Source organism: Orbicella faveolata, unplaced genomic scaffold (genome assembly GCF_042242905.1).
Source record: "Orbicella faveolata isolate gen_17 unplaced genomic scaffold, um_ofav_v1 contig_13, whole genome shotgun sequence".
In the NCBI taxonomy this organism is placed as follows: domain Eukaryota; kingdom Metazoa; phylum Cnidaria; class Anthozoa; order Scleractinia; family Merulinidae; genus Orbicella; species Orbicella faveolata.
The window spans coordinates 21540365-21553612 of record NW_028301540.1 but is presented as its reverse complement, the minus strand read 5'-3'; the positions used below and the strand labels follow the sequence as shown (position 1 = coordinate 21553612).

The 13248-nt window shown below is 38.1% G+C and overlaps 1 protein-coding gene across 4 annotated transcripts in view; it reads left to right on the top strand.

The window, feature by feature from the left end:
• LOC110051204 (cytoplasmic dynein 2 intermediate chain 1-like) overlaps window positions 1-13248 on the top strand; it is a 32469-nt gene that overhangs the window by 7672 nt on the left and 11549 nt on the right. For 3 of the 4 annotated variants that reach the window (XM_089285057.1, XM_089285055.1, XM_089285056.1), the window contains exons 12-30: window positions 63-140; window positions 438-462; window positions 851-957; window positions 1778-1891; window positions 2051-2162; window positions 2646-2743; window positions 4128-4251; window positions 5463-5560; window positions 5978-6048; window positions 7307-7382; window positions 8226-8340; window positions 8751-8826; window positions 9337-9369; window positions 9913-9947; window positions 10392-10456; window positions 10565-10616; window positions 11055-11121; window positions 11805-11892; window positions 12322-12388. In XM_089285057.1, the coding sequence (XP_089141183.1) occupies window positions 63-140; window positions 438-462; window positions 851-957; window positions 1778-1891; window positions 2051-2162; window positions 2646-2743; window positions 4128-4251; window positions 5463-5560; window positions 5978-6048; window positions 7307-7382; window positions 8226-8340; window positions 8751-8826; window positions 9337-9369; window positions 9913-9947; window positions 10392-10456; window positions 10565-10616; window positions 11055-11121; window positions 11805-11892; window positions 12322-12388 (1501 nt within the window). The remainder of the gene's footprint in view (window positions 1-62; window positions 141-437; window positions 463-850; window positions 958-1777; window positions 1892-2050; window positions 2163-2645; window positions 2744-4127; window positions 4252-5462; window positions 5561-5977; window positions 6049-7306; window positions 7383-8225; window positions 8341-8750; window positions 8827-9336; window positions 9370-9912; window positions 9948-10391; window positions 10457-10564; window positions 10617-11054; window positions 11122-11804; window positions 11893-12321; window positions 12389-13248) is intronic. The other variant, XM_089285058.1, reaches the window with a different exon arrangement.

Genomic DNA, 13248 nt, shown 5'->3' with positions numbered 1-13248 from the left:
TCATAAACACATCATTCTTTTCGTAGGTTAAATTTCTAACGGTTTAAATTTTGTTATTTTAGCTTCTTCAAGCAATCCATGCAGAAAACGAGGATGTTTCATCCAGAACTTCATCCAGAGAGGGCAGAGAACAAGCTAAGGTTTGCATCATTGTTGCCATAATCATAGCTTTATGGTCTTGTCCCAAAATTACAATGCACTTGTACATTTAGCTTAGGTACTCTGTAACCATGAAGTGGACCAGTTTTCTGTGTGTTTATTGCATCTAATACTTTATCTACATACATCTGCATGCGATACAACTTAAATACTCTGCTAGATGTAGATGTAAATAATAATGCTATCATTCAAATGATTTTGTGAGGGAAATTTCTTTGAGATAAATAATTGAGGACTGACATACTGATTTATTGTGGTTGGTGTTTTTGTTCTTTCAGGAACTCTCAGAACCACCGAATAAAGGTGAGGAATTCTTGTTTTTTTGCGATATGATTAATATGATATAAATAATTTTTATGCTACCTTCCATAGCAACACCTTTTGACTACAAAACAGTATACATGTACATGTACAGTACAGCCTGCATGCATGCCCTAGTGTTTGGGTTTTTGCTCTCAGGTGCTGCTATCTGGTTTTTGGCTTTGGCACATGAGTATTTTAAGAGCAACATGCAGGGGTCACCATAGTTGAAGGTGAATTGTCAAGGCAAAGTGATAAGAAAGGAACCTGCACTGAGGGAGAGTAGATAATGTGTTGAAACTGAAGTGAAGTGTGCCACTCCTTTGGTCCCTGACATGAAACAGTCAGCTTCACTGCCCCATTAAAGACAGTTCTCGTTTTATTCGGCTAGAAAAAGTAAGACCTACCACTGGCAGCCATGGAAGGATCAACTTTGTTGCTGCAAAGCAGAAACAGATCACTGATAAAGTTGCTTCACGGACACGAAGGAGAGGGCAGGTGACTACATTTTTGGAAATAATAATTATGCAATGCATTCTTTCATCTGTGTATCAAGTTATGTAAAAAGGGTAGAATTGCCTACAGTGGAGTAGACTTTCTAAAAGTCCTTTCCAGTAATTCTTTCCTGGCCTGTTGGTTTCAAGATTACCCTCTTGGGAGATGAATAAAAGGAAGATTAAGCAAAGGTAGACTTGTGGCAAGTCTAACAGTGGAGTTGAAGGTGTTAAATATATATGCTTCACGAAAACTCAACATGTCTTGCAACCTACAAAGTCTTTGTTGTTGCATTCCTTGCCAAAAAAAAGAACCATGCAAATTATGCTTTTGTATCAAGCCCTGGTACTGCCGTTTGCAAGCAAAGCTTATGCATGTAATCCTGATGGGGGTGGTGGGGGTGGACTCCCATCTAAATACGACAGGGCTGCTCGCTGGAAATTTTGAAAAGAACCCTAAGAGGTATCAAGATCCTGTTTTGTGGGTGTGGCTTGAATTTTTTTTCACCTTTAAGAGGCACCAATTTTAAATCAACATATTATCTCCTATCATATGGGTTTCGGCTCAATACCCTAAAAGCTATTGCAAAAGCTCCTGCTCTTTTGTTGCTGAACACCCTAATAATAATCAGAACCCTTTTTTAACCCCTAAAAGGTACGTCGAGCACCCCCATCCTTTTTAAAGTTTGGAAAAAGAAATAGGTCCAAAGTATATAAGGTATATCAACAACTTTGCTATAAAAACATAAGTGTCAAATGTACTTGGTTTGTGAAGGTAAAATATTAGCTCTCAAACTTGAAATGTTGACCTTGTTTGCTTTTAGGAACTGATGCACTTGATAGACCTTGATGTTGCAGCGTTCGATATTTTTGATTTGCCGCCACTCAATGAGTATGAGCTGTACATAAAAAACTTTGGAAGGTCTGACGCTAAACAGGTAATACGCAGCTTTCGTTTTACAGAAGTTGTCATTCTTCAATGTCAATAGCGGACTTAGGCAATAAATATAAAAGACAATTGGTGTTGATTAAAAGCAGGAGTTAGTGGGGAGAAGTTAATGCATTTTTTATAGACTGTTAACTGCTGTGTTGTGTAGGAATATGTCCAATGTAATGAAGATAATCTGGAAAAAGAGATACAAACAGAGGAAATTGAGACAAGAACGAAATGGACACAAAATCCTGCAAGTGATGCTGCTGGTTTTGGAGGTGAGCTCTCCTGACATGTAGTTAGTTTTACCATTTTGTAGTAAGGACCTATATCCATTGCCTGAAGAAGGACCAGTTGACCAGAGACTTTGTTTGCTCATAAAAGAGTCACGTTACTTCAAGTTACTTCAGTGTTACTTCCAGGAGTCCGTTTGTAGGTTTGATTGATCATAGAGTGTCAATCAAGTTGTTTTTGTTTCGACTGGCTTTGTATGTAGTTGTAACAATCGTTCATGCACTTTCTAAAGTAGTGAACTTTTCTGCAATTGGCGTCTAAGAGTAGTTATTGACAGTTATTCAAACAGCTAATAGCATTGAAACATGGAATAGTAACTAGAATGAACTCTTCTTGCCAGAGATAGTGGTTGTAAACCTAAAATGACAATGGTCTTATTCAATTCACGGGGAACAATTATGTTACCGAAAGATTTAACCCGCTCATTGACTTGCACTGTTATGATACGATGCTACTTTGCATTTCAGACGATGAAGATGATTTGCAGGAGGATTTATCCAGTTTAACAGAAAAAGCAAATATCGATAGCTTACGATTGTCAAAATTCCTTCAGCGGGCTACACAGGTGAGTTGAGCTATTGTCCTGCTGCCTTAAAGCAGCGTGTGGTCAGTATAGAGAGAAAAACACTCAGGCTGATTCTTAGAAGCAAGAAAATGTATTACATGTTCAGGTCTGCAAACTATAAACCCCATACAGTACAGTACTTGTGTGAGTTACTAAGGCTTAAAATCAAATGACACGAGTCATTAGTGATCAGCAACGTTTTACAAATTGTTTCCTCCGTACGAGGAACGTCACTGCAGCGAGCGGTCTAGGACGTCAGCTTTAGCTGGCCTTTTTAGAGAGAGAGTCATTGTGTGATTTCTAAGCTCAGCTCAAGTTAGCAGAATGGCATAAATCAAGACAACTCAACACAAAAAGTTGAAAAAAAAAAAAAAAAACGTAGAAAAGCAATAGAAATCTCTGCAGCTCACCACCAGCAACGTAAGAATTTAATCGTAATGACCATAGTACATGTAGTCTGTCAGCACACCGCGCTTGTGACATACATGTAGCTGCTGCATGGTGCAATCATCTCTAAACTGACGAGTAACTAAAGAGTTTGTACCAATCATGAGAAGAACAAGTCAAAAACTGAAACATTTGAGCACACGAAGTTGAATACTGGTCAAAAAGTGTTAATTTTGGGAGTATGGTTTACTTCAAACGCATGGCTAGCAACATTTTATGTAGTATGTCAAACACGAAAGACCGTGTTTGACCACATTTTCAAACACCGAGAAGAGAGTTGAAAATACGGCGCGAAACGGAGTGTTTTTAAAGAACGTGGCGGTGTTTGGAAATGTGGTCAAACGCTGTCTCGAGTGCTTGATATGTCTTCTCAGTCGGGACTAAAACTTAGGAGATCTAGAAAATGGTGAAAAAAATCGTAAAAATCTATCCTAATTAAGATCAGGTATCCAGACACCATCACGGTCATGATTTCTTTTGTTTAGACTTGAGAAATTATTAATGAGTTTGAGAAGGTCAGATATTAGAGGCTGCTACCACCTCCTCAATAGCCATTTAAGTTTGTAGAAGGTTTGCCGTGACACTGATTTTGTCTTGCAGTTCTTTTGGATTTATTAATGGTTCGTAATAGGCCATTTCCAAGTTACCTTGTGCCTCTGCTTCAAAACGAGTTTACGTGCAAAACCTTTCATATGAAAACGAGTTTGATTTGCATGAAAATGAACTTGAAGGCGGAACACATCTTCATATGGTTTCGCATGAAGACTCGTTTTGATACAGGAAATGACCTATTGGTTGGTTGTTGCTCCTCTCTTAGGGTTTGTTTTGACCTGATATGTTTGAAACTTTGCCTATATAAACATTTATACGAATTCTATTTTTATGTTCATAAGCATTGCTACTGGTAATAAGATTGACATTCTGTCTATTTTTGCAGACGTGTTTAATCCTTCTGGAGGAGAACATCAGTGAACAGGCCAACACTCAGTTTAAAGACAGGAATGATATGACCTGTAGTGATGGATTTATTCAACTATCAACTAAACAACCCTATCTTGAAGGTATGATACTCGCTGTCAACATCATACATCCTGTTACATGTACAATACAATGTACCAGTGCGTGTTACATGTATATTGTTTGTGAATATGTGGACGTTTTACAGTGTGACGAATCCAACCAAGACCCTCTGACAAAATTCCGTGCAAATTTAACGATTGAAAACCTTAGACGTAAACTGTAGATTTCCGAAAACCTATCCGTCTAATAAAGCTTGACACATTAAATCTCTGTTGTTCAATTTACCAATAATTTGCCAGGCTTACTGTGTTACACTCTTTAATTGGCGTAAAGCATCCGCACCACCTACTTCTCAACCAATCACGTAGAAACTAAAACTAATGATTACGCCTTGTTCGCATTTGTTCTCACGCGCCTGCGCCTGTTACGTGTATATAGTTGCTTCAAGTTTTCATTTTCTTTACACATAAGACACATTTTTTGAACAAGACTTAATTTTTAAAAAGAGCTCGATAAACATGATTCTTAAATAAATCCCAGTTTATGGAAGGTTAAGCAGTTGGCTATTTACAATGCGCGGCCGAGGAGTTGAACTCGGGACTACCGCGAAACAATTCCGACTATGGCCTCCAGATTTCAAATCTAGCACCTTAGTGTACCCGGTCCTGCCTCCGCCATTCTGCTGCAACTACATTTAACATTTAACTTGTACTTTATCCAATGTCAAAGGGCTTAATTTGTGTATCTGTGGTATTCGCCGTTATGAGAAAGTTCCATACAATGACCTCTGTGCTTTGCGTACTTATTTCCTTACTTGTGCCTTGTGTTTCTTGTTTCCAAGAACATAAAACATCTTGTAATATACACTGCTTGATGCCGGTTTCATTAGCTGACTTGGAAACTTTTTATACACCGTTTATAAGCTCTCCTGGTATAAGCCTCCCGGGTTATAGGCCCACCTACAGCTGTAAAACCCGAATCGAGGGATTGCAATCGTAATTGTACGGTATTTTGTCAAGTGCATGAACAACTGGTAAACATACAGGAGTCGATGATAAAACTTCTTGAAAATTAAATTCAAACCTACTCACTTGTTTTTATCTTAATTCAAGTACTTCTGACATCATTTGGTGATAAATTGCAGTTGTATTGGCAGTTTTCTTACCGTTGTAAGAAAAGCTCGGCATGGTAAATGAACATACCATGGCATGTCGCGCTTGTAATAATATTTTTTATGCTTACTGTATTTCAGGGCGACCAGTGATATGTGTTCATATATCTCCAGTCCAGACATACTTCTTACTTGTTGCTTACGGTCCTGTAAAGGAACAGGGCAAGGTTACTTCAAAGGTGAGGCTCATAGTCTAGCTTGGCCAGTGTGGTGAATAATTTAAAACAGTTGATTGTTACTTCTGCCAAATCTCAACTTTCATTTCCCAAAATTAAGAAAGAAAAAAAAAAACAGAAAAAAAACATAAAGTGCCTCTTGAAATTAGTACTAGCCGGGCCACTAGGGAATGGTAGGAACCATTTTGATTGACAGTTTGACTATGGAAACAATGCCGTAAATACCACAGGAAAGTAACAAAGGTTTATACATGTATTTCATTATATAAATAAAAAGCAAAGAAAAATAACAAACATACAAGCTGAATCACGAGCGAGTAAAAACTGACTTTCTCATAGGAAGACAGGTAGACGGACGAACAAGTGTACAAAATATCTTGTTGGTTTTTGTTGGTGATTGCTTGTTTTCCTCTTATGTAGATTGACAATAACATCCAGGATAAAGGTCTTGTATGCTTCTGGAACACTAATGAGCCCTCTGGACCGCAAAAGTAAGTCTTATTTTTAGTTTTAACTGCGAGAACAAAAAATAAGGTCTCTGAGAATTGATTGACCACGTAGTGTTCTTAAGGAGGGTTGCTTAGTAATATGACTGATTTTCATGACACCGAGCTGACGTCACAACTTTGGGAGTGCTATTGTTATGTCTGATTGGACAAAAAAAAATTTTGGAACACTTTTACTTGTACCGATTTACCTAAAACAGCTCATGTTGATTGTTTCCTCTGAAAAATCTCAGTTCTTACTGAAACATTTCAAGACAGGTATTATGTTTATTTGTGGCATGCCTGAAAACTAGCTAGTAGTAGCTAAGTGCATCGACCACTATGAACATTCAACATTCAACATTCAACATTTAACAGTTATAGTTCCAGATGCGTGAAAAGTTTTATGTGGGGAACATTGTTTGAACGGATTATGCGCTTCTATATTCTCTCCCCATTTTAATTTCGGACAGTAGTTTTAGGAAAAAAGAGCATCGGACCCCGCGGTAGACTGTTGATTACCAGTCACTGTTTGGGAAAATGAACTCAAGCTAAAGCGATAACTGGCTGGATTGGACGCCAGAGAGTTTCGTTACCAGTTAATTAAAACAATAACCAAACTGAGCATAAAGGATGAAAAGGTCATTATTTTGATGTACAGTGAACTCTCTCTAAGACAGACGCTGTCGGGAAAGGACCACACTGTCCGTCTTAGAGAGGACGCCGGCTTATAAAGAGTCGAAGTTACCTGACACCAGTAATTCTGACATACACTGTAATAAAGCTGAACCTATGCAAAATGAATCCACGCCTGTTTTAAGTCTGTTTTAAGTTCAGCTCGAATGTAAATTTGTAAGTTAAATGTAAACTTTATCATTTTTTTGTAAATTATTGTGATAATATTGTAATAAGAAATGTTTGAAGGCCAGTAAGGAGAATTGGTAGGTCTGAAACAGAGCCTAAAGGGATGGCTGCTGAAACTGAACTGACTGTAGTTTTAGTGTATATGACTCAGGGAGTTTAAGTAACGTGTTATCCTATCCCTTATGTATTATCCCAGGCAAGATGAAAATCAAAATCCTCCGCATTCATTTTGAGACTGTGTTGAACTTGTGCTAGGGGAATTGGTTTTAAGTCAATGCTGAGATGATAGGTCCTTCATTCTCATGACCTAACAGTTTGTATTTGCAATTATACAATACGGAGAAGTAATTTCGTAACAGATCTCTGCTGGTGATAACGCTAATTGAACGGTTTTTCCCAGAATTTTAATCTGCGAATCTTCACCAAGGTGCTGTTGTTTGAGTCCTTCGAAGGCAACTTTAGCATTTGCTGGCTTGGTAGGTTTTACTGCTGTTATGTAGTTGTATCATTCGAGCGAATGTTACATAGCCTGTCACAAAGAACGAGATGGAGGGATTTAATTGAACGTTTTGAGTGTTTTCACATGAGGGTACGGCAGCAATGTTGGTGTCCCAAAACAGCGAAACGGCGGCCATGTTGATGCATGTCCCGAACCAGTCCTGAGGGAGTTGGACTCTTTTCTTGTGTAAACACTTTCTTCTGTTCCAATAAATTTGCATGGCTGCTGGCCACGCGAGTGAAAACGCTCTTAAGGAGTTAGAAACAAATAGAGAGATTACAAATCTGTCTTTCTATTGATATCATTTCATTCCTCACTTCTCTTCTTTTGACTCGTTCATGGTATAGAGCGTATGCACTCACGTGCTCACGTGTTCAGCAGCCATGCAAATGTTTTGGAACAAAAGAAAGTGTTTACATAAGAAAAGAGTTGAACTCCCACAGGATTGGTTTGGTACACCAATAAGGCTGCCATGACCTCATTTTTGATATTTGGACTCTGTTTTACACCTTTTGATACAAACCCAAAAGAAGACCAACCTGACACTTAATGGGCCTTATTTATAGGCCTGTCTATTTGATCTTCAGCTAGAAACGAAATTGAGGGAAATAATGGAATAAAAAGTCACGGAATACCAACACAGTGGAAAAAGATAAAATGCAGTTTGCAAGTGGACTATTTTGTAATAATGTGAATTTGTACACTGTACGTCTTTGTGACTTTAAGTCATACAGTACCACACATTTAGTTTACTTGGGGGTTAAAGTTGAGTAGAAGGCAAAGATAGTGTTGAGTATTAACATTTCTATGGATCTTACAGGAAGACGGATCACTGGTAGCGTGGGACTTGAGAGAGTCTTCGATGATGCCTAGCTTTTCCAGAGTCTCTTTTGGAGACAGTGAAGTAATCTTGAGGCCGCCTACTTTCAGCACAGGTGTGTTGACTGTTAGGCATTGTGCCTTTGGGAGTATGCTTGTTTCATGATTATGAATTACCGAGAATGTGTAGAAAGCTGTCTGTTGTGAATGTCATGTTGTTCTATGTTCGTAACCCGTTGAACTGAGCCCGTTCTTAATGCCAGGCGAAGGACCTTTCATCCTGTCCTCTTTGCTCCTTGCCTCTCGGAATCGTCTGCCTGAAAAACAACGTTTTGACTTGAAATTGAAACGTTAGCGAAATAATTTGTGTTTCACAAGATGGGAGAAAGCTGGCTGAGGTACCGTGCATGTACTTATTGTTAGCCATTGATTATTAATGTGGAATTCGCTAAGCACGAATAGGCACCCTTGCACTTTGGCTTCAGTACTAAGGGATGATGTTCACTTCAGTTATCTTTCTTTTCAGCTGGGGTGTTGAAAAAAGACGAGAGCCATCTCAGTCCAGTTGTGTCCCTATTGCCAATTGTTATGCCAGGAGACAGGTCAGTGATGTGTACATGAAGAATATCCTTGATGTATTGCGGATCGAAGCTTAAGTCGATGACAAATGCTTGTAAAATGACCATATCTTTTCTCCATTGTATTGATGACGAATAATATGTTAATTAAGCTCTAACTCTCTATTAAAAACACAAGCCAAATGCCGAAAAAACAATAAGGTTTCGTTGTTCATAAAATACGTCATTCAAGCAGCGAATGTAGACACGTAAAAACGTCAGACTGATCTTGAAAAGTGTCTCTTGTCTCTTAAATTTTTGTTGCAGTGGAACTCTGTTAACGCGACAGAAATAATAATAACAAAGAAACCTCCACCTTGAAGGCTTTAAGTGATCAATGGATAATAGGTTTTTTGTAATTTTAATAAAACATCGGAGAGTGTGTGGAAAATATTAAAACAAGAGATATATTATCTTGATAAACCATCAAATTCACAGAAATAACTTTGATGATAATGAATATAATTTTTACCTTAAAACCTCTTCGTGCCGCAGACATATGTTGCAAGAAATTTCAGCAGCTACGAGGTAAAGAATAAAATGTTCATTTAACTAATTAACAATTGTAGGGATAAATTAACAAGACGACAACCAAAAAAAACAGCGATGATAGCTAAACAGTAAGAAATCGAAATAACTTGAATATAAAAAGTACAATTAAAAGATCTCCATAGTTATCGAAGGTGGCAGTGATGTAATGTGTTATAAAATTGACATAACAACCTGAAACCGTTATGGGATTGCAATCGAAATAAAATTTTCCTCTCCCTCCTGTAAAACATATCGATACATACTAACACGACTGAAGACAGCTGCGACTCAGTCCTAGTTGTTTAGTCATTTTTAGCTTTGACTTGTTCATAACCATCCATAATACGTATGAAATTATGTTATGTTTCGTGAATGCGATTAAAAAAAGTTACTAAAACCTACATTCCATTCAGCTAATGTATGGTAGCAAGAGAAGGACAAGATGGACGAATTTTAACAGAATTCACGCGTCACATATACTTTTAGATAACTGCAGAAAAAGTTGTTATGTAGAACTAATTTACTCATTTGTTGATTTAGCGCGAGGGCTTCAGGAGGATCAAACTTTATGTCAGGTAATCTTGCCCGATTTTCAGTTGATTGAATTCAAATCATACTAAGTTCCAATTTACTTTAATAAACTCATTCACATCATTGGGAATTGTAAAGTGTTTAAATTTGGAAAAGCATCAACTTCACGAATTCATGTTTTGTCTATGTTTAGTCCATTTCTCTTTTCGTCATCTTTATTGGGTTCTTGTTATTGGTCGATGACCCTTCTTAATATCAAACCGATATTATTGAGTTCCTATAGGGAAATGTAGATACGTTCTTGGACCCTCTGCATATATGCATACCTGTATTACCGAACAATCATTGGATGTGCCTTGTAGTTCTTTGTCTTCTCGTTTTTGCCTTTTGGTTGTTTTGATAGGGCTGTAATGTAGACGTCACTAGTGATATAATTCCGCCATTCCAAAGCTTGACTAACTCTCTTTTCCTGTTTCATTTTGTTTCAGATGATATGCTAGGCTTATCTTTCCAACTAGCTTCTTTAGAGGAAAATGCTGCAATTTATCTATGGGTAATCCATTTTCTTGTTTTGCTAGCCGTCCTTTACATAAGCTCTCTAAATTTTCTTTTGATATTTGTAATAACTTTACTGATGTATCAACGCTTTTTCTCTCTTCAGGTTGTTGTTGAGCTTGATAGAGCGAACACCGCAGGCTCAGAGTCGGATCTTGGTCAGTGGAAACCTTCCTGGTCATGTTGTAGTGATGTTCCCTTTCCTCTGTCGGTAATATTTATCTTGGAAGCAAGAACAACAGCAAAAATCTTTTGGAGAGGAAATGGAGGAGTTTCCAATTCGTATTGCCCAAATCAAAAGTACCACATACAGTAGCTTATATTACGAACGTTCTTACGTAATTCTGATGTCACGGTGCGACTACTCTGACAGAAACATGTAGGTTCTTTCAAGTCTCGGAAAAGGTGCTTAGCCTAGTACTCAGGCCTTCCCATCCCGCGAGGTTAAGGTGTCACGACGTTTGTGACGGCTCAAACTGAGCAGAGTCAATCGATCTGTGGATGTTTTGCTTCTACTGATGAGACGAGCTTAAAGAACATAACTCTCCCTCGACTTACTTAGAAGATTTCTTATTCAATGGTTGGTTTCATTTTAGGTTTGTCTCCTGGAGGAAAAATAAAGCTGATCAAAAGCTCTTCAATATCTCTTCAATCGCCTTATAGGTTTGTTGTAGTTTGGCTCTAGTTGATCGAAGTGTGACGCTTTACAGATGTTTTCGTAGTTTCAGTTCTTTTCGTTTGCACGAGAGTCAGGACGTTACGTTGAAAATAACTAGCTTAACTAAAAGAGTAAGTATTCCTTCAGGTTCAAGTAATACGACCAAGACGAGAGACAGTGTTCCACCGGGATATTCAAACACCGAGAAGAGAGTCGAAAACACGACGCGCAGCGGAGTATTTTTAACGAAATTCGAGGTGTTTGGATAGCCTATGAAACACTGTTTCGAGTGTTTGATATATCTTCTCAGCTGAAACAAAAACTAAGGAGTAAACGGAGAAGTAAAATCGTCAAAATCTCTGCTTATGATTATCCAAAAAGGTATCCAAAGCTCCTTCGCGGTTGTGATTTCCTTTGTTTTAAGTTGATGAATTATTTATGAGTTTGAGAGGTGTTTAGAAAGCAGTGGTGTCGGTAAAACGTCAAATAATTTTGTAACCGACATTCCGATTGTCAGATGTTTTTCCATGCGGTGGTAAGGCTGCCAACGCTCCAGATGTTAGTTGAAAGTCTCAAGTTTTCATGTAACAGCAAGCCAAGTTGTTGTTCAAACGTAGATAGGATTGAAATAATAATATAGTTTTGTCCGCCGCCCCTACAATAGTAACGAGATTATTACGTTTTTCAGGGATTTCCGTAGCAAGATGAGTTTACAAGCGCTCATAATGAGATTTCTACCACACGATCCTAATCACATTTATGTTGGCACAGATGGGGTAAGAAAGAGAAACTTGACAATTTTACAGAGTTCATCAAGTTTATAATGCCTCCGGAATAAATACACTGCTTGTACACCAGTACTTCGTTTGGCAATTTGCATACCACTGAACCTCACATTGAGAAGGGCTCTGATTGAGGATTAGCATGAATTTTTAGATCTACGAATCTTAAGCGAGGGTTTTGGTTTATATTTTTGACTTTAACGTGCATGAGTTTTTAACATTGATATTTTTACGAGAGGACGTTGTGTTAACATACGTTCAGTGATGTGGGTGGTCTGTTACATAAGCGGTTATTCGACCGACAATATCCTGATTTTCCACTTTATCAACCGAAATACCATAATAAGGTTTGCGTCTCTTAAGTGTCATGGTTGGCTTGCGAGCAGTTTGATCTCTACTTTATTATTACATTGCATTTTTTAGGGTTATGTTCTTCACTGTGAAAGGCACGGCAGTCGAGCACCTCCAAAGGCTCACAGACCTGCTATTGGTGAATAAATTTTTAACTGTACTAAGAGAACTGTGTCATATTGGGCGCTTTCCATGTAAATTTCGAAACGGGGACAAATGTTACAGAAATTTCCTGGGAAAGTTTCCAGACAATTCAGAAATTGTTGAATTTCAGAAAAGTGAAACATTCAACCGAAAATTGCGGATATTCCAGGAGGAAAGTCAAATAGAACGGAAATTCCCGGTAAGACATTTCCGAAAATTTCGATATACCCAGCAAGGTTGTCCTCTTGTCCTGAAATTACAGAAAATGCTTTTCCATTCATCACTGGAAATTTCATTAGGGTGTTAGGGTGTTAGGGTGTTAGGGTATTAGGGTGTTAAGGATGTTAGGATATTAGGGTGTTAGAGTATTAGGTTATTAGGTTATTAAGGTATTAGGGTATTAGGGTATTAGGGTATTAGGGTATTAGGGTATTAGGGAATTAGGGTTTCAGGGTGTTAGGGAATTAGCGTACTAGGGTGTTTGGGTGTTAGGGTATTAGGGTATTAGCTTATTAGCGTATTAAAGTTTTAGGGTGTTAGACTATTAGGGTACTTGGATATTAGGGTATTAGTGTATTAGGGTATTAAGGTACTATGGTGTAAGGGTGTTAAGGTATTAGGGTGTAAGGGTGTTCGGGTATTAGGGTATTAGGGTATTAGGGTATTAGGATATTAGGGTTTTAGGGTATTAGGGTATTATGGTATTAGGGCATTGGGGTATTAGGGTATTATTGTGCTAGGGTATTAGGGTGTTAGGGTGTTAGGGTTTTAGGGTGTTAGGGTGTTAGGGTATTAGGGTATTAGGGTATTAGGGTGTTAGGGTATTAGGGTGTTAGGGTGTTAGGGTGTTAGGGT